The sequence below is a fragment of the Impatiens glandulifera genome, chromosome 3, assembly GCF_907164915.1.
Source record: "Impatiens glandulifera chromosome 3, dImpGla2.1, whole genome shotgun sequence".
NCBI classification, from domain to species: Eukaryota; Viridiplantae; Streptophyta; class Magnoliopsida; order Ericales; family Balsaminaceae; genus Impatiens; species Impatiens glandulifera.
Window position 1 is genome coordinate 29747981 of NC_061864.1, and position 22419 is coordinate 29770399.

At 27.2% G+C, this 22419-nt stretch overlaps 1 protein-coding gene across 1 annotated transcript; it reads right to left on the reverse strand.

The window, feature by feature from the left end:
• Window positions 1-11766: 11766 nt before the first annotated feature.
• Window positions 11767-16159, reverse strand: LOC124931763 (protein transport protein Sec61 subunit gamma-like). The gene is made up of 3 exons (XM_047472315.1): window positions 15998-16159; window positions 15760-15875; window positions 11767-12075 (listed from the first exon to the last, which is right to left on the reverse strand). Exons 1-2 carry the CDS (start codon window positions 16089-16091, stop codon window positions 15760-15762), a joined length of 210 nt encoding a protein of 69 aa, XP_047328271.1. The 5' UTR covers window positions 16092-16159; the 3' UTR covers window positions 11767-12075.
• Window positions 16160-22419: the final 6260 nt, after the last annotated feature.

Genomic DNA, 22419 nt, shown 5'->3' on the forward strand with positions numbered 1-22419 from the left:
GTCGAACTTCTAAGAGCCGTTCTTCTAAATACTGAACTTCCGAAAGCCGAACTTCTGAAAGTCGATCTTTTGAGTACCGAACTTTCGAAAGCCGAACTTTTGAAAGCCAATCTTCCGAGTACCGAACTTCTGAAAACCGATCTTCTAATTACCGAACTTCTGAAAGCCGAACTTCTGAAAGCCGGTCTTCTAAGTACCAAACTTCTGAAAGTCGATCTTCTAAGTACCGAACTTCCGAAAGCCTAATTTCTGAAAGCCGATCTTCTGAGTACCAAATTTCCGAAAGTTGAACTTCTAAAAGCAGGTTTTCTGAGAACCGAACTTCTGAAAGCCGAAATTCCGAAAGCTGATATCTTCAAGAGCCGATATCTTTCAAAAACCGATAACTTCCAAAAGTCGATATCTTCCGAACACCGAACCTGGTTTAGTCTGCGTATTATTATTTTTCCACAATTAGTTTCTTATTTTAAATATTTAATTAATAATACTACTTAATTAACTATTTTTACTATTCAATTTCTCCTTTTTTGATTATTTAAACTAAATATTCAAAATCTAGTAGTTTCACAATTGTTGACTAATTTCTTAAGTTGATTTGCATATTTAAATAGTTAATTGATATTACTACTTAATTAATTATTTTTACTTATTAATTTCCCCCTTTTTGATTATTTAAATTAAATATTAAAATTCTACTGTCTATTTCTCAGCACAAAATAATTATTTATTTTTATTTAAATTCCTTAATAAGTTTATAATTTAATATATATATATATATATATATATATATATATATATATTTTAATGGCTTGGGAATATTTTAAAATTTTGAATAAATTGGGTGAGTCAAAACACCATAATAAAAAATTATTTTATTCACTCTCTTATCAATCTTATCACTCAATTCATTAATCAAAATATTAAAATACTCTCTAATTAAAAAATAAATAAAAAAATTACCAATATATATTAATATCTTTTAAGTTATTTACCAAAAAATATTACCTTCTCAAAATTACCATTTATCAACATTTTTTTAAATAAATCAAGTTTATTTACAGAAATTTCTTATCAATTATTATTTTTTAAAATATCAAATAAACAATTATTTTTTTATGATCTATATATTATAAAAAAAAGTTATGAAAAAATTTATTTGATAATTTGACTTAATCAGATAATTTAATATACTAAAAACTTATTTAAAATAATTATGTTTGTTAATACATATTTATAATCACTTATTTTTATGTATGTAAGTAAAAATATATTAAAAATAATAAGTTAAAAAAAAGTTAAATACTATATTCTAAAAACAATTAAAAATAAAAGTACAGCCATATTATTAACCATATTATTATATGTCAAGTCAAATTATTTTTTCATTTTTACTATTTACAAGTAAAATATTCTTTTTTTCTTTAAACCTAATTCATATTATTTTTACTACATTAATTCCAAACATCATGTCATATAAATATGATTAAATTTAAACTAATTATAAAATAATAATAATATATATATATAATAAATTAGTATCTCTAATTTATTTATTTATATATATTAAGTTAATAAATTATAATTTAATATATAGTCATAAAAAATATTAATATTTATTTTAATTATTTTTTATTAATATATTAAAGTTTATACTTTAATATACTGAATTTATTAAATAATATAATTAATATATAAAAGTATTATAGTATTGATATTTTTTTTCAAATATTAATTTTAAATATTATCAAAAAGCAATTCAAATATTAAATAACGAAATTAAGTATGACATACAAACAAAATTTAAGAGTACTTAATAATAATAGTTTTATGAATAACAGGGTATCAGTGGATTATATATATTTTTTTGTATATTTATTATATTTTTATTTTTATTAAAATATAAATCTTTATTATATTACTTTTATAAAATTAATAAACTAATATATATAATTTAAATAAAATATATATATAATTTATTTTTTTAATAATTAAATAAAATTACAAGAGATAATAATGAGAGATGATAAAAGTAGGAAAATAATGAATAAAAAATTATGTGAAAAACTCACATTATAAATTTAAACTTTTACTGAGGAAGATACATAAAAGAAAATATAAACATAAAATATATTTGATTATAATTTTTATAAGTTAAATCAAACTAATTCGATTTTATTTTATAAGTTAAACAAAATTACTTTCAATTAAAATAATATAAAACTAAAGACAAATAATTTTATCCTGGAAAGAATTGAATCAAATCCAGACACAATATTAATTCAATTTAACTCTTATAAAATTAATATAAAAAATATTATTTATTATAGAACCTATAGACTATTGGTAAAAAATAATGGTCATGTTATTATGTATCAAATCATAGTTATTTTATTTGTTAAAAAAGGAAGGTATCAAGAATACAGACAACAAAAACATAGTGGTATTCAACCAGTCGGTTAACTAGTTAATTGGTTAAACGGTTCTGATTAAGTCCAGTTTTACCTCTTATTTTATAAACCGGTTAACCGATCAGTATTAGTATTGGTATTGGTTTTACCGTTTTGGTTCTACTGGTTCCGGTCGATTCCGTTCTGTTAACCGATTTAGCCGCAAACCGATAATTTAATTTTTGAAATTAAGTATTAAACTTATTAAATTATTTTTTTTTAAAATCCTTATTTGTGCCGTAATTTTATGTTATTCTCCATTTATTTATCTATGTTATAATATATTATATTATTGTTATAATATTATATATTATAATAATATTTGATAGATATATTTAAAAATATATTATATTATTATAACAATATAATATATTTGAAAGTGTTCCTTTTTAAAAAGTAAATATATAAATTAATTTGTTTTAAAAATAATTTTATACAAATTATAATTTAAAATTTAAAAATAACTAATATATATATATATATATTAAATATTATTTATAATATATCTAATATTTATCAAATAACTAATTAAAATATATATGATTAAATTATTACTACTTTATTAGTTAAAATAGATATGATTAAATTATTAATCAATTAAATCGCTAGAAAAATAGTTTTATCGAAAACTGAACCAATATGATAATCTATTCTCACGTTTCTATATTTTTTCTCAAAATTTTCAAAAATATTCACAATTTTTTCAAAAAATTCAATAGACACAAACATTTTCACAAGGTAAATAGAATTGTCCATCATTATGCATGTATGTGGGTACCAAACTCAAATTTTCTTCATAAAGTGGAGAGTGACCCGAGATATGTCATGAATACGTACTGCTCCATGTCAGTCAGAACATCGATTGAATCCTCTCATTTTTTGCTCATCGACTTTTCTAGCTAGTTGTTGAATATAAATATATAAAAAATAGAAATAGAAATATTTTTTTTATATATATATAATTAAAAGGTGTAAATGAAGTGAAATTGAAATTGAAATAGTGTCACATGCAGCTTTCCTCGGTCTGTGTATGTTTTAATAAGTGGTCAGCTTTTAAGATGTGTGTTGTTCCAGTAAGATTTGGGATCAGATTTCACTGATTTTGATGCAAATGTGGGGATGTTTGACTAGCTAAATTTGGATAATAATATTTCACATTTTGATTATATCGTTTTGTCTATATCTTCTCTCTTTTTTCTGTTGTACGTACTCTTCTTTAATCCTAACGTCATGATGTAAGATGATCAGAAATGGGGTATGATGTATCAAGCAAATCCTCAGAAATATCTTAATATATTATTATTATGCATGAAAATGAAATATGGAACCGTCCCACTCACCCCCTAGTCCATGTTCATAAACTACTTTTCTACGTCAAAAGCTAAATAACATGGCCCATGACAACTCAAAATTTCTGCTTTTTTTTTTAAATCAATTTCTTTGTACCTAGGAAAAAAATAACTCAAATGAATGGATTGGCCGACGCTGGGACATTGATGGGAAAAGATCTATTTCCTCTCGATGGAGTATTGTAACTTTATAAGACAAAAGGGAGAAACCCTAGAAGTTGAAATTATGTTTTGTAATGAACAAGGAACAAATCGAATGCAAAACAATATGGTCTTGATATGCACAATAAAGGGTTGTTTCAAAGGAACAGAACTGTGGCCTCCATGTTCAATAAAATATTTGAAGTTATTTGAATATTTGACAAGTTTTAGCTACTGTCATGAGTTTCCATCTCCTCTTAAATGATCATCTTATCGGTTATTTATGTGCTCATGTCGGCAACTTCAATGCCCCATAATCCATATTGTTTCATTAGAAATCTCAATTTTTTTTTATTGTCTGAATATTCAGGGGTTAAGACCATTCCAATGCTCCTTTTCGCCACGCATAAACTAAACCAACAATCAAGATAAGCACGAAAATGAAAACAAATGAAAAAGAAAATTTTTAAATTTTTTTGCATAATTTGTTTTTATTGAAAATAAAGAGAACTAGCATGACACCCCATATTCACGGTCATTCGTTTTCATTCAAAGCGTTTTCGTTGGGAATTGAACCCGTGACTTTTTGTTCTCATAGATTGACTCTTTCTACCGGGCCCACTTTGGTGGGGTAAAATTCGAATCTTAGTCTGTCATAAACTGAAATTGTTTCTCCTTGTGAACTTGTCAATGTCAATGCTGACTAATGTCATCTCTCAATTGAAAATAAACAATCAAAGCACTTGAAGCTCTGATACGAGTTTATTAAGCTGAATTATGAATATAGTAAAAAACAATAAAAAACAAAAATATATCATGGTTCCATTAGTAAAAATATGGGTAATATCGAGCAATAATAGCGATTAGTGTAAAGATCAATCGTTATTATCAAGATAGTAGCGATTAAAATTAAAATCAATCACTACTAACTTGTTAATAGTGATTGGTCTTTACACCAATCACTACATATAATGCTGATTGGTTACAAAACCAATCGGTATGTCCCCAATAAAATATCGTGAAAAAAGGCGCCAGATTTTGTCGCGTTTTGGAAGCATTAGTATTGATTGTTATAGCAACCAATCGTTTTACTTCCTTAATAGCGATTGAATGAGTGACCAATCATCATTACCTTAAGTCATATTAACGATTGGTACATACACAGAACGCTATTACCTAAAAAAAACGTAAATTAACCCTAGAGCCTCCCCTACTCCCGATATGTTTCTCTTTCTTCCTTCCAAATAACCGTATAACAGTATAAACTTGAATTGGTTTAAGTTTTTTAAAACAAAATATGATTTCAATGAATATTGATTTAGGGTTTAGTTAATGAAACTATTCTTGATGCTATTAACTGTTGGTGCAATTAGTTTATTCAATTTAGGTTTTAGAATTCAGGATAATCACCGAGTGACGCTACTTTTGATCTCTCCAATGTAGCTGTCATTGAAGAGGTTTGTTATTCTTTAAAACAACTCTATCTATTGTTTTCGTGTATCAAACATTTTGTACTAGTGCCCTGCATTTAGGGTTCATCACTATTGCGCATGTCTTCTAACGAATATGTTACTTTTTATTGTAGTTCTACTGTAATTTTAATACATATTGCTTCAAATAGTTCGTGGAACTGATTTATTAACTGGATCATTGGCCTTGTTGCAATTGTAGGATTATTTGGTGCTCTTGGAAATTAGGAATGATGTTATTTTTAATCAGGCCATTTCAATATTCATATTTCAACTAATTGCCCATTTTTGGATTAAAATGGATACCCCGATCACAAAAAAGCTTTTATGTTCTCGATTGTTCATTAGTAACATTACTATGCATCTTCAATTCAAATAAGTTGAATCAATAGTAAGGGTTTCAGAATATTAAGAATTTCAATTATGTTAAAGGTTGTTGTATGTTAATATGAGTTGTGACAAGGATGAACTTTATTTATTTGCAGCGAATCAACCGCCATCACTCTTGTTGTTTAAGTGGTGAAGTCAGGCTGAAGTTAGAGGCAAGCAGACATCAAATTTTGTTCCAAATGATTGATTTAAAGTAAATCCTTTTTAGTTTATTTGTACAAACTATTGACAAGGATTTAGGTATGGAATTGATGAATTTTTTCAATTATGTTGAAAGATGATGTATGTTAAAATGTATGTATAAAAGACTCTTCTTGCTAAAGGAATAAAATTATAACAAATATATATTTTTTTTTTGCTAAAGGAAGTGGGGATTGGTTAATAAATCAATCGCTAAATGATTTGGGTAGTAGCGATTGGTTATTAAGACAACAACAAGAAGGTTTCTACCGATTGAGAGCGATTGGTATATGACCAATCGCTATATGTTTATAACGATTGGTATGGAGGTTAGTACCGATCGTTTTACCGATTGTTATAAGGTATTTTTTTACTAGTGTTCACCAAAAATAAAATTTGGATACGTTCATCCTGTAGAGAGAGGTGAAAGTTTATCAATAATAGCTGTCATTTAGAAAGTTTCTCCCAAAATCATTCCATCGATATGAATTTTGTGAAAATAACTTGGATCTCTTCAACGGTCTTGAATCTACCATTTTTTTGTTCAAGAATCGACCGATCATGAACTTTTTTGCACCCGCATCTTCGACTTTGTATTTACGTTCAAGAGATTGTCATAGTTCTTTGGCCGTATTTTTTTCATTGTACACATTGTATTGAATCCGACAAAACATTCAATACATAGAGCGTTTCAAATATCAATGACCGAAACCGTTTGCACATTAACTTTCGTACGAACGTTTGCATCCAATAATGATATCACATTTGTCTCATCAAATATTATTTGCTATCATCTTTTAAAATTTTAGCCGTCAAACTTTTTTGACTTATCCAAATGTTTAGCGGGAACAAGCATCGTCATGTTGGATATAGGTGTTTCGGTAGTTATTTCTGTAACATAACATAAACATATAACAATTTGAGATAAGTAATATGACTATTTTAAAATTGTTGGTAATCTTATCTGGTTACAATTACACGTAGATTTATATGGCAATGCGATTAAAAGTAATTTATGAAGTACACTAAAATTATTAAGACAAAAAAGAAGAAAATCGTTTTGTATTGCTCTCGTCTTGTATTGCTCTAAAGCCTATAATAATCATAGTTATCTTCAAACAGTTTCATTGTATTCCGCTTGTGCGAGAGTATTTTTGTCGATGGTTGCTTCTAAAGGTACAACATAACCTATAATGGTTTAGTACATAAAACCATTACACAACGAACTTGACAAAAAAAATACATGAATCACAATCATCGGATTTCAATAAAAATGGTTGAGTGAAAAACTTGAATAACACTTTCTAACGGATAAGCGAAAGTAAGAAAATAACTTTTTGGAATTTTAGAGTGAAAAATAATAAAATGATGTAATGAAAATAATTGAAGTGAATGGATATATATTGCTCAAAATTAAACCACTGAATAAATAAAATCAATTAATAATCTAACTACCATTAATCCATTCATTCATTCAATGATTGACATTGATTGTCTCTTCCTTACATTGACATCAAATATTCATTAGGAGAATGCATATTACATAGTTTCATTTTCCTTTTAATAATTATATTAATAACAATTTATATCAGTTAACTCATTTATATTACAATAGCAATTAACAATATTAATTGTATTCAATATTCATTAATTATTATTCAATACATTAATATTAGTTAAATAATTAACAAATTTATAATTCATTTTGGATTAAATTTCAACATTAATTCAAAATTGAATTTTGTTGAATTTCATTTAATTTATGTACCCACATTCTCTTTTTCATTTATCAATAGAATTCGTTTAATACCAACACAGATATGTATTGAATAATACATTTGGGACATATGAGCAATAACTAATGCATTTGGGATAGTTGGTCATTAATTAATATATCTAGGAAATTTAGGCATTGATTAATGTATCTCATACATTTGGGCATTAACTAATTCATCATGACATCTATATATTGACTAATGCAACCCCGTCAAGGTAGTCTAGTGGTAAAAATCGGCTTAAGAAACCAAGAGATCACAGGTTCGATTTCATCTAGAAGCGCTTTGAAAAGAAGTGGAAGGTCATGATTGTTGGGTGTAATGTTAGTTTTTCTTAATTAAAAAAATGCATTGACTTATGCTTCTATAATATTTAGACATTTGCAAATACATCTAGGATATCCGGAGCATCGACTAATGCATCTGAGGCATATGAATATTGATTAATGCATCTGTGATATATGGGACATCTAAAGATTGACGGAAATAATGCATCTAAGACATCTAGGCATTTACTAATACATTTGGATATCTAGGCATTGTATACCCTCAAACCCAATTTTTATTTTACTACCCGATCCGAACCAGACCGCTACAGGGATCTCTATTTCTATCCCCATCCCCGATTATTCGAATATCCGATCCCTGAAAGGTATCTATTACCAGATTAAATACTTCTAAGATTATAGAGATTGAAGAAAAAGAAACATAACATTATTAAATAATAAATAACTTTCAAATTAGTAATATCGAAATGTTTAAAAAATAAATGAAACAGTTACTTATCTACATATTTATGTTGTAAATGTTGAAGAAGATAACAACTTGAGTTAAAGAAAAGTTAGAATGAAGTTTGAAAAAAAATTAATGAATGAAGATTGAAAATAAATAATAAGAAGAGTCTAATAATATTTGGTTATTAAAAGAAAATTTAAAGATGAAGAATAATGAAGAGACAAATAACTTTTTTGAAAATATTAAAAAAATTAAAGTTGTAGTAGAGTGTGGATAAGAACAAAATAAATGATATATTTATGATAATGTTGGTCATGATGGGTATTTGAAATGTCACATGAAGCCTTAATAAAAAAATATATTATTTGTAATATTAATATAGTTGGATATCAGGTTTAGGTTTTGCACACTCTACATCCCCGATCCCGGACTCGATCAGGTACATCTTCTTCTCCCCATGCTCGACCCAACCCTAAACCTGATTTAAAATATCCAAATCTGACCATTGGGTATTGGGTGTAAGAGCATTTTTTATCATCCATAATATAAGACATCTGAGTATGGACTAATGTATCTAGAACATCTCAGTATTGACTAATGCATTTAAAACATCTGTGAATTGACTGATGAATCTGAGAGCATTGACTAATGAATCTTGGGCATTTAGGAAATCAAGTCAATGTGGAAATTTATTGAGTAGTCTTGAATTGTTTGTTATAATGAAAGAGAATATTAAAAAAAATAACTATATATATTTTATTGTATAATCTTTCTACAATACAATGAAATAAGATTAACACAAATTAAATTTTTTTGTTATAGTAATACAACTAGAAAAATATAATAGTTACAATATTTTAGAGGCTTTCAGAGAGTTTATGACAAAATATTGATATTAATTGACTTAGTTGTGACTTATTTAAAATTGTAAGCTGACACTTTAAAAGGTCAATCCGGCCTAGTTTTATATTTGATAAAGTTTCGATAACCAAGTGTTATATAAACCCGTGTCATAATCCTAGACTTTTATGTTATAATTTATGTTATGTTCTTCTCAATAATATTCTCTCTTCTACATTATGTAACCAAATATTATTCTTGAAATTTATTTTTCTTGATTGTTTCCTAACATTTTAATACAAATTTACTATTATTGTGAGTGTATGAAGTATTTTAAAATAATAATAATAAAACATGGGTTTGGTTATTTGTTTTGATTTTGCTGGTCATGCTTTGAAGTCAATTTAGATTTGTTGTCGAGAAGTGTCCATTGGATGGATATAACAGAGAGTGTTGGGGACCATTATACCATTTAATGGTCCAATCTGACGTAGAAATTAACTCGTTAGATATCATGTTTGTAAAAATAAAATAAAGTGGAGAGAGAACAAAAGGCAAGTCTGTTTGGACTATAAAGTTTTTTTGATCAATTGTGTTTTTCCATCTGATTGGTATCTAGATTAGTCAAAAGCATCTGCTATCATCTTAGGCCTTGTTGTTCAACCTTGATAAAAAAAATAATAATAAATATTTGATTAGTGTGGAATATGTAAAAATTATACAATTATTCTAATAAACTATTATTTTTATTACATTTAAGAACAAAAATAGATATACTTCTTCTTTTCATTATTTAAATAATAATTTTTTTTTAATATTATCTTACCAATAATATTATTAATCAAAATATTAAAATATTCCCCGTTTAAAAATATTTTTTTTATATTATATATTTAAAATTTTTAACTGTTATTTTTTTTTAAACCATTCTAAGCCCAATTAAAATTATTTAAATAACTTATTATATCTTAGAAAATAACTCAAACTCTTTCTAATTTTAATCACCGCCTAACAAAAAAAAAAAAGCATTTAATCAATTCGAATTATGTTTAGAATGATATATATAGGACTCTAGATATAATATAATTTACCTTAGCGCTTAGCGATTTGTTTGAATAATATTTATGTATACAATATTAATTTAGGTATAATTTATACATTTAAAATGGTATAAATGTTATAATAATATACAAGCATTTATAAATTTTAATATTTATCTTTTACATTTTAATTTTATAAAATTATTATTAATTTCTTTATTATATTTTAGAAAGTAATAATAATAATAATAATAATAAACTATAACTAAATATTTATTTATATATAAATGTGTTTAATTTTCTAATTTAAATAATAATAATAAATGTACAATTACATAGTTTTATTTGATTTTTTAATTTATATATATATATATATATAAATATATATATTTAACTCCTAATAAAAATTATAATATTTTAAGTATAAAAATTTAAATGTGATAATTGTACATAATTAAATATAATAATTATTTATAAAAACAAATAAGGTTAATTAAAAATACAAATTTATTAAAATTTTAATTCTGTATTATATTTAATATAATAATAATAATAATAAACTATAACTAAATATTAATATTATTAATTAATACAACTTATATCTATATATATTATTTTTGAAACTAATTATAATTATACATTTTTAGTTTTAAAAATTATTTTATAAAATTATTATTTTATTTTATAGAAAGAATTAAAAAAAAAATTAAAATATACAAATATTTATAATAATACATAAATTTTAAAAATAATTATTAAATATTAATTAATATATATAAATAAGTTTTATTTATATGATTATATAAATTAAATTATATATAAAATAATGTAAACATTTATTTTAAAAATACATTTATACAATAATTAAATATTAGTTCTTTATTAATTTCAATATAATTAATAATAAAAAATACATATAAAATAATAAAAATAATAATTAAAAATACTTTATATAAAAATAAAAATAAAATAATCTCATACACTTCTTACTAATTTTTTATAGTACCACTCAAACAAAAAAATAAACCTATATAATTTATACATATTTTACAAACACTTCCACAATGTGTCTTATATCCCACACTTTTACATGTTTTAATTCTATAAATTAACATAATTATAATTTTTTAGTAAAGAAAAAATAAAAGATAAAGTTTGAATAAAACAAACATAAAAGATAAAATAAAACATAATCAAATCATATTCCTTCAATATTGTGTTTTCAATAAAACACACTAAAATCATGTTAGAAGTTTGAATTGGAGTAAAAAGTGGATTAACTCAAAGTTTGCTCTTGTTGTCCAGCTAAGTTAGGGACTAGATTCGTGTTGAAAAGCTGTTTAGAAAGCAATCAATTCGCCGTAAACAACAATCAATTCGCCAATGGAAAAACATACTTGTTGAGGCAATCACTTGCCATTGATGATCAATCGCCAAACGGAGAAATAGCAAACAATGGAAAAGTTGAGATTGATGAACTCTAGAGAAGTTAACCCGAAACTAAAAAATAACAAATAGAGAAATGTATGAAAGAAAGTCTAAATGGTATGTAAACAAAATTTTCGGAAAAAATATAACAAATAGAGAAATGTATGAAACAAAGTCTAAATGGTATGTAAACAAAATCTTCCGAAAAAACTGTTTGAAAACTAAGAATAGTTCCAAAGAGAATTCAGGTTTTGCCCTCTGAAACATTGTAAATCCATGTCCTGCAATGATGAAATACACATTTATCTGATTAAGCAACTAATGTAACATAAATCATATATCTAATTGTTGATAGAGTGGAATTAAAATGGTGAAGTAATTTATCCATCATTTCAAGTAACCAAGAATTCAGTGGATTTTCTACCTTCTCCCTATCATTTTTGTAGAATCCTTAACAGCTTTAGAAGAAGAAACAGTTTGAAAAACAAAATCAAACTAGAGAAAAACGCCTATTTTTGATACTCATTTTTAGCCCTTTTATGGATACTAGACCTTAAGTCTTTCATGAGATAGATACACAGAGTTTCAAAAAATCAGAATTTTAGTTTCACCAAAATAATAAAAAATAAAATCAAAAGAACGGTTCAAAAATCATAGAATTTGGACTTTGGAATAAAAAAGTTATAGCAAAAGCAAGTTTCATTTTAACTTCATAAAAACCAGTCAAACAGGTCAACCACGACCCATCCAAGAGGTAATGGGCTGAAGCTCTGCCCAACTATACGACTCAACACCCCCTGCTTCACTCTGAATGTATTAAATCGTTGCCCTCATTTGTTATTCCATTGAATGTCATTTAATCACAATTTCAATATCTCTCAAATATCAGGCGATTCTCTATTAAGCTTTCTCCTCCCTATAACTTAATATATATATATATATATATATATACTATTTTAAATCTAAGAGTTATTTCTTCTTAGTAGTGAAAAGAAAACAAAATTGACATACTAGGTAGCTCAATTAGTAGAAGTCGATAGCTAAAAGACTAATGTTCACATGTTTGATTCTCACTTAGAAAGCTTTAAGTTGAAGTAGGGTCATTAGAGACCGTGTTAATTTCCTAAATTTAAAAATAAAATAAAAATTCATTGTCTATAATCCAATTGATTCAATCATCCCTCCACCTTTCTCTTCACTTAACCTTGTCTTCTTTTAAATAGTGTTCCACATCACCTAAGGAACATTTATTCTCAAGGTGGACGTCAATAGATGAATTCACCACGACGACAACCGACTTCCTCTAGAGATGGTTGATTCTTGGGTTATTTAGATTTCTTGAAAATACCATCTATCATATCAGCTATCATTTCAACCATCAAATTACTTAATTCAACTATTAAAAATACTAAAATTCAACACTTTACCTTTTAAATATTTAAATTTAAATCTAAAAGAAAATTTTAGTTAACTTAACCCAAATAATATCAAAATATCCAGTTTTTCATCAAACAAATTTTGATTCCATGACCTTCTAATAACCCAACATCAAGCAAGCTCCTAGAGTGATCACGAAAAAGCTTCTAATTTTGATCCATTGTCACATACACTGAAGCAGAAAACTCATTGTTGAACGACAAACTTACTAGTTTAAAGTTAAGCTTGAGGATATCCATCACTTCTCGCTGAGCATTGTCCAACACTCACCCACTTTGTTTCTTGGGGGTGATGTTTAGATTGATCAATTTTTGTGGGGTAAGAGTCAATAATATGTTATCAATCAAAACATTTGGGACATATTTGTTTTCCATTTTTACCCTGACTATCAAGCTTTGGCTAGTTTTAATCCCCCAGGGGTAAGTCTTCTTCACCAAAGGATATGATATATGTGATGATCCCGTCTTTCAATTGCTTACAAAATTTACCAACTGTTCGGGCGTGGAGTAAGGAGGAATACCTATTTTATTGAGCTCAGTGTTCTACTTAGGTCAATGATGAGGATAAGGAGGGCAATTGGTCACGAGCCATAAGGGATTGTCATTACCATAGTACTAGAGAGTAGAGACTCAAATGCATACAGCAGGACTAGGCTACAAGCTCCCTATAAACACTGTGGACGAATACAAGTTGGGATAAAAAAGGGTTTACATTATCACCTCGATGAATGGCCACTTTGTCAAAAAGGGAATTGTTTCTAGGGGATAAGCTGGATGATTCAATTCCAATATAACTCATGAACTGGTCATTTTTCGATACGAAGAGGGCATAACTCTTAAATTTGACAATAAGAAGAAAGTTAGAGAGAAGATCACCGGAATTTTGAGAATTCTTGTTGGAGTACTCTAGCTTTGGTTTGGAGCCGAGAATGATTGGAAGAAGGCTATATTTACATGAGTAAGGAGATGGAGATTATAGAGGACCTATGGATTAAATGATATTTAATGGAAAAACAAACAGCTTCGAAAGTTTAATACATTAAGGAAGAAGGAACAGGCGGGTCAAGGGTCGGGCCAACTGGCGAAGCTTCAGCCCATCAGCTCTTTGGCGGACTGAGTTAAAACTAGAATGTGTTTTTGCTAAAACTTTTGGCTCCTATGTCCAAATGCAATGAATTTTGGACCATTCTATTGGTTAGATTTTTGCCCTATAAATAGTATAAAGTTTGATTTTCAAAACCGTGTCTCTGTCTTTCATGTTTTGAAAGGGGGCGTCTATTTAACTCATGTTTCTAAATTATATCTTTAACTATATGAATAATTGTATAGATAATGATTCAGATCATAATGTCATTTTTGGTTCATTTGGTATGGAGATTTTTTTTTTCTGAATAATAGTCCATATATTATCTTGTAGTTCATTATGACTTTTCAGTTTTGAAAAACATAACAAATGTAGATTTTTTGAATCACGAAGCACACTAAACAAGTGTATAACAATGTAACCAAATCTTAGGAGAATGACACAACTAAGGGTAACGGCGATCATTGGGTAAAACCAACCCCAAACAAAACTCAATGTATAATTAACCAACCCATTCACTCATTCTATTTGGCAACTGCTAATAGACATGGAAATCTTTCTTTTTTACACCTTCTCAGGAAGGTGTTCATCCATGGATCCATTTATTCAAAGAAGACTATTTCCAGATTCATTTCAAAGATTTTCCAGTATGGCAGTTTAATTGTAATAAGTCCAATGAATCAATGGCTGTTATTTGAAAATGATAATTGAAAAAGGAAGTCAAAACAATGGAGCAAGAGAAACTCTTTTCTTAGTTTCTTTTAGAAGGGTTGTAAGAGATATGGTTTATTCAACTGCCTTTAGAGGATGACTCTGTTTCACTTCTTGCAATACAAACAACGTAATTAAGCGAAGAAATGAAAAAGGCCTAGACAGTAGACAGATAATAACCTTGGTTGTATAACAACAAATCCGAATAATCTCAACAAATTCGAATCCATCTAAATTTTGTCATGAAATCACTTCTTTTCCCTATATAACTCGACAGCTCACTTCACTCACGAAAGTCTACAAACACCAACAAGCTACTTCAACTTCAACTTCACAAACACAAACACCTTTCTTTCTGCAATAAACCAGTTTTAACCAAATTCCCACTCCAGTCAAATACAAACAAGACCAAAGTGAACATGGAGATTGTGTACAGGTTTTTCACTTTTAAATACTCCTCAAGAATTGGATTATGTGTCAATGTTGAAATTTGTTCAAGAATGAATCATAAAGCAGCAAAATAAGCTAGACTCAAACTGATCTCCAGATATTGTTAAAGGAACATACATCTAAATCAAATATGTCAAACAAGCAAGTAAAGAGTCTTCATCATTAGAATTTTTGGGTTTTCAAGGCAAAACAAACGATCAGCTAGCTGGTTCTAATAGATGTTAGTCGAGAACAAACGATCTCGATCTGAAATAGGGCAAAAGATAATAAAACTTGAAACATACCTAACCAGAGCCGACGATTATATTGTTGATGGGGATGAAGATCAGCTTCACGAAGAAACCGACGAATCCCATCACCACGAAACCGATCGCAGTACGGAGTGCAACCTTTGAGAATTCTGAAGACAAAAAAGTGGAAATCAAGACATAAATCTACAAACTTGAAGCGTAGAATACATTTCCGTTGTCAAGATAGATCACTGATCACCATAACTTAAGCATGGAGATAGAAAGATCGAACCTTTACGATCGGGCTTGTGGCATCTCTTGACGAGACGGACACTGTCTTTAGCAAACTCTCTCAAGGGATCGACAACTGAATCAATGGCATCCATCTCCTTGCGACAGGAAGAACTGATGTAAAGCTTTATCTAAGAGTAGGAAGGATCGTAATTGAGGGATTTGGCAAAGAGATTCTATCTCCATAGTAAATATAATGGTATAATTTTTTAAAGACTTTCTTTTACTTTAAATTTATATAAGTTCAATTATTATTTGTTTATGGGTTGTTTTAGTTTAAATGAAATAAAAATTTTAGTTATAAGATTTTTCTAAAAAAATTTATTATAATATATTATTTTTATTTTTTAATTAATTTATTATATTTTTAAATGAAAAATATTTAAAAACATTTTTTAAATTTTTTAAAATTGAATATTATTTTCGATAACCAACTAAAAAAAGTGTAATTTAAGTAAAGAGATATATTTGATAATTAGTTTTCAAAGAATTTTGTAACAACCTAATTTTATGTTCGATTTATCAAGTGGAACATATTAATATTTTAAATTGAATATTTTTTTTAAAAATATATGTGTTTGTACCTGTCAAATACAGTTAGAATGTTTCCAAACATTTGTAATATGTGAGAATGATTATAAAAATTAGAATAAAAAATTATTATTTTATTTTTACAAATAAATTAATTTAAATTTTTTTATTAAAATAAAATATATTTAATAATTCTCTTTGTCAGACAATTTTTAATTACTAAAATGATGATAGTTAAAAATTCACATAACATAATTCAAACTTTTTTTTTTAACTTACGAAATATCAATTGAGTCATTATTATTTAAGATTTAGACGGTCTTCAATTCAACCACATATGAAAACCCATTTTAGGTTTGAAAGTTTATACTATCAAACCTATTAGCATAACGGTTTTTTTTTTTTTTTTTTATTTCTCTCTCTTACAAACTCATATATAAGTTTCCACTTTCTATTATTCATCTACCAAAGGCTATTTTATATATATATATATTTCATTAATATATTTTAATATTTTATAAGTTTAATTTTATTTTTTAATATAATTTATTTATATTTTAATCTTGTTTATATAATTTATTTTATTTTTTATATAATATTTTAATATATTATTTTTGTTTTTATATATATTTATATAATTTATTTATATATTAATTTTATTTATTTATATATATAAATTTATTTATTTTTTCTTATATTTTTGTTATGTATCCTAAATTTATATTAATTAACAAAATTAAAAAAAGTTAAAAAATATATTAAAATAAAATACAAAATAAGAAAATAACATTACAAATTACAAATTAAAAATAAAAGACATTTTAGACTACATTAATTGATAAAGATTTTAAGATGAAAATAGTCATTTTTAAGATTTTTAATTAAATAGAAAAAATATTGAAGTTTAATTTGTAAAATTTATAAATATGTAGATATTATTGAAAATGTTAAAAAGTTGGTAAGAAAATGAATATTTTGAGAATATTCTTTTAAGTTTAAAATCAGTTTTTGAGTTGGAGATAAATTTTTTGTATTTTGAGTGCATTTTGAGTGTGAAAATGAGATTAAAAGTTAGAGAAACCTTAGACCGTCTCAAATTCAACGGCATACGCAAACACATTTTGGGTTTGGAAGCTCCAACCCACTATCAAACTCATATGCATAATGAGTTTTTTTGATAAATTTCTCCCTCCTAAAAACGTATATATGCGTTTCTCCTTTCATTGTTCATCCAAAAAAGACTATATTATATATATTTTAATCTTTATTATATTTTAATATTTATAAATTGAGTTTAAGTTATAGGTTTAATTTTTTTTTTATATAATTTATTTATATATTAATCTTGTTTATATAATTTATTTTAGTTTTTATATAACATTTTAATATATTAATTTAGTTTTTTATTTATTTATATAATTTTTTTTATATATTTATATATATTTAATTATTTTTTTCTTATATATTTTTTTATGTATTCCAAATTTATAATAATTAAAAAAAAATTAAAATAAACTAAAAGTAGGAAAATAACATGACAAATTAAAAATAAAAACCTTTTTAGACTACATTAAACATTAATTGACAAGATAAAAATAGTTGATTTCAAAATTTTTAATTAAATAGAAAAAATATTTGAGTTTAATTTATAAAATTTATAAATATATAGATAGTATTGAAAATGTTAAAAAATTAATAAGAAAAAATATTCTAATAATATTCTTTTGAGTTTGAAAATGAGTTTTTAGGTTAGAGATAAATTAATGATTGATGTGACGTTTACTACATTTTGGGTGTGATAATGAAAATAAAGTGGGGAGATAACCTTAATGAATTGTTTTCACTTGTTGAGATTTTAATTTTGGATATGAATGATTAAAATTTTAGTCGTTTTATTTTGTTTTAATTAAATTAGGGGTATGCCTTTTCATTTTAATATATTATTTTTTTTAAAATTAATTAATCACCTATTTAAATGTTAAAAATGTATTTTTTTACGTATATTTTTAAATGGAATATTTTTTTGAATTTGACACATTTTATATTGTCAAAATTGATTTTAGTGGTTAAAAAGTTTTGTGACATGAATGAAGATTTTTTGTAAAATGGTTTATGAAAAATAAAGCTACAGACAAAAATTAACATGCACAAAGGTTTTTAAGAAGGTTGGATGAGCACCCTAACCCGATTCGATTGACTTTTCAGAACAAATTTTAGATAGTGTAATGATAATGAAGTTATGAATTATATGTGTCGTCGAATATAATCAATGAAAATACGACTATTCATTTTAGCTAAATAGTTCATTAAAAGATAATAGAGATAGTAATACAACGATTTAGACGCAGTTAGGGCCTCAAGACAGTTCACCACTAAAAGAAATGTTTGCCTTTTCAATGCAAATACATATACCTTAATTTATGCATAATTACATCACTTATTTTTTCCGTTGATGCAATTAGTTAATTTAGATTTTATTATACTACTTCTCTATTTTCTAATTATTTTCATTTAACTTCTTAATACTTATTTTTTTTTTAATTTTCAAACAAGTAAAATCTCATTCTCCTTAATTTTTTTTCTTAATTCTCCTCTCTAATTTTAATATTTGTAATTATATAATCATTAACTTAATTATTTATATTATATTTAAAACTGATTTTATGTATATTTGAGTGAATGTATAACTTTAAAAATGTTAGGATCAATACTGACAATAGAGATTGGGGTCTGATTATTGTGAACAACTTACAATATTCGATTCGATAATAATCCTGTGAGAGATTAGTATCTGTTTTTATTCTTTGCAAATCTTCACAAACTCTTGAAACAGATTCAAGTGCGGAACTGTTTGTTGGATTTGAAGCTTTAGTCGTTTTATGGATGTTATGAGATAAAACTCCTACGTCACCCATTTTTCTACAACCGAAAGGATATCCACTAAGACTTTAATTCAGATACAACTCAATTAACTAGCTAACTCTCTGTTAAACAAAACACCCTCTGTTGAACTTATAACACTGAGGTTTCTCATAGAAAAGACAGTATGCAATAACAATATGATCATGGCAAGACAATAAGAGATTTTTTGCTTTAGCTTGAGAGACTCTCTTGAAGCGACTTTGTGAATCAGTTCGACTATAGTCCTTGGGCTTCTATTTATGGTTGAAGTTCACCAACGGTCGAATATTCTTTGTGGACACGTGGCATGTGTCCGTTGAACAATCGTCTATAGTACGAGAGTACAACATACTCTAAATATTTGGATCGTGGCCGTACTGAACAAGTATTGCGTCGAATATCCTCTGATCTTGTCTTGTACTGTGAATGAAATTGAGAGATATCTGCGTACGTGACATTCATTCATTTGATATAATCTACTGGCTTGTCAGACTGCTGAACAACAGACAGCTGAGTGAACGTGGTTAGACGAATGCTTCCTTTAGACGATTGCTAAAGCAATGCATTAGACGTTCTTCTTTAGACCGCGTCTAAAGGAGTTAGACATCGTTTTACTACGTTTCCCTTTAGACCACGTCTAAAGGAGTTAGACGACCTCGTCGAACTACGTTACCGTTTAGACCGTGTCTAAAGGAGTTAGACTTCCTCGTCTAACTACGTTTCCCTTTAGATCATGTCTAAAGGAGTTAGACTACCTCGTCTAACTACGTTTCCCTTTAGACCGCGTCTAAAGGAGTTAAACTACCTCGTTTAACTATGTTTCCCTTTAGACCGCGCTAAAGGAGTTAGACTTCCTCGTCTAACTACATAGGACGTCTATGACTTCCTACTTCAGACCGCGTCTGAAATAGCAAAGTCTTTTAGATTTGTGTCTGCACAAAACACATAGACAACTTAGTCACATTTGTTTTCAATAAGACATTAAGCTCTTCAACTTTGCTTGATCATAACTAAGTTTAACATAAATCATCAAAATAATATGAGCATTGAATAAACTTATTTCCTTATTTATTTTAATCAATTTGATTTGACTCAACAATTTTTTCCTTTTTTAATGATGTTAAAACTTAGTTGAAAAGTCAGGAAAAAGAACGTATCCATAAACAATAAAAGTCTACATATTAACAAAAATCAGGAAAGATTCGATTTTATATTTTAGCAAAGATTTCCCATAAACAACAAAAGTTGGGTCTTTCATAGACTAGGTCTTCCTATCCACCTCTACCCTTGATGATGGTTGTTTTTGCCTGATCTTCCCCTGGACATCAGGCCACTTCTTTCCTCCTTTTTGACATCATCGGGAGGGACGAAATCCTAAAATTCTCTTAGAGCTCTTCGAAGCGCCCAATTTCTTCTCTTAACCTTTAGTCTTCCTACTCTAAGAACATAATCAAGGACTCTTTGATGGTCCAAAACTCTGGTAGACTTAATGAGGACCCCATGTCCAATATTTGCTAGGAGAAAAGCGAGCAGCATGCTGAGAGGAGCAGCATACCTAGATGGTTTCCTTGGAGAAGAGATCCATCTTCACCAAGTTTTCAAAGAGGATTTTTGACCAGTTGATTGTTGTTCCCATGAATATGGACACCATTATCTTAAATACCTTTTTGGAGTAGGTATTAGATGAATCCTTAGCCAAGAGAGACTTAGAGATGATATCGTTGAGAATGAAGAACTCAACTTTTAGAGAAGACTTCTTTCCGTGAGTATCGATAGGGAAGATATGCCCCTCAAAAGATGTATCTAAGAAAACAAGCTTCATCTCAGATAAGACCTCATCAGAAGAGGTGGAGAACTTAGATAACCCCTCGGATGGGAGCCTACAAAATAGAGCGAAAGTTTCCTCACTGAAGCAAACATTTTCTCCATTATTTTTTGCCAGGATAAGCTTATTGTCAATTATTCTTACAGACCTAAAGAATTCACGAACCTTTGATTCATGAATGATGACTAGAGCCCCAAGAAACTTCTTCAAGCTCGAAGCTTTAAGAGTTTCAAACATCGTGACCATTTCTGGAATCACCAAAAGAGGAAATAAATTCGAAGTTCACTTGAAGTGTATTTGGTGCAAGACAAGCCCTTTTCTTGACTTAAGAGAAACTATTAGGAATGCTAAAGGATTTAGACACCTAAGAATCACAAGGGTTTTTCTTAGTGAGAGAACGAGTAGACAAAATCACAAGGAGAACAATGAATCTTTTTGAATATGTGAGTTGCTCTTATAGATCGAGACATATACATGACCTATAAAAGTCATTTAAAAGATTGACCGTCATAAATTTAAAAACGTATTCCCAAAAAAATCATCATTTAAAAAGGAAATATGTCATTTAAAGGTAATCATAAAAATTCATCATAAATGCAAAACCGTGAAGTAGAAGATCGTTAGATATTTTAGTCATATTTTTAATATTGAGAGACACATGTCTTCAAGTTATTAAAAATATGACTGTTCAATTTCTAATCGGGAAGCGTACATGGAGAGCCTATGAGACTATGGACAACTGTCCTACTCGTCTGAAGATGAGACGTCTAAATTCACACGTAGTTAGACGTCTAACATGCTATCCGCATACCTTGCATCTAAGTTGGGTAGTTGTCTAGTTTAGACGACGTCTAACTTCGTGCATCTACAGATGTCTAACATGCGTCTATTTAGATGGAGTCTAACTACATTCGTCTACAAACGCTTTAGACGCTTGTCTCACATATAGACGTCTAGACAAGCTTAATTTGCAAGTTGATTAAGCAAATACACGTCTAAGTACGTGATTTTCTTTAGATGACTAATCTAATTAGACCAACCAGGACCTCCATCTACATACGTATGTCTGATCATTTTAAACATCAAATTTCCCCCCTCAATTTATGCATGTTTTAAAACTAAATAAGTTGAGGTCTACAAGACCTAAATTTTTTTTAATAAAAGAA

Excerpts from the sequence above, each read along its gene's own strand:
- LOC124931763 (XM_047472315.1), bottom strand. The coding sequence starts at position 16,091 with ATGGATGCCATTGATTCAGTTGTCGATCCCTTGAGAGAGTTTGCTAAA. Across the intron at positions 15,876-15,997 it reads CCACAAGCCCGATCGTAAAG|AATTCTCAAAGGTTGCACTC; the intron begins GTTCGATCTTTC and ends TTTTGTCTTCAG.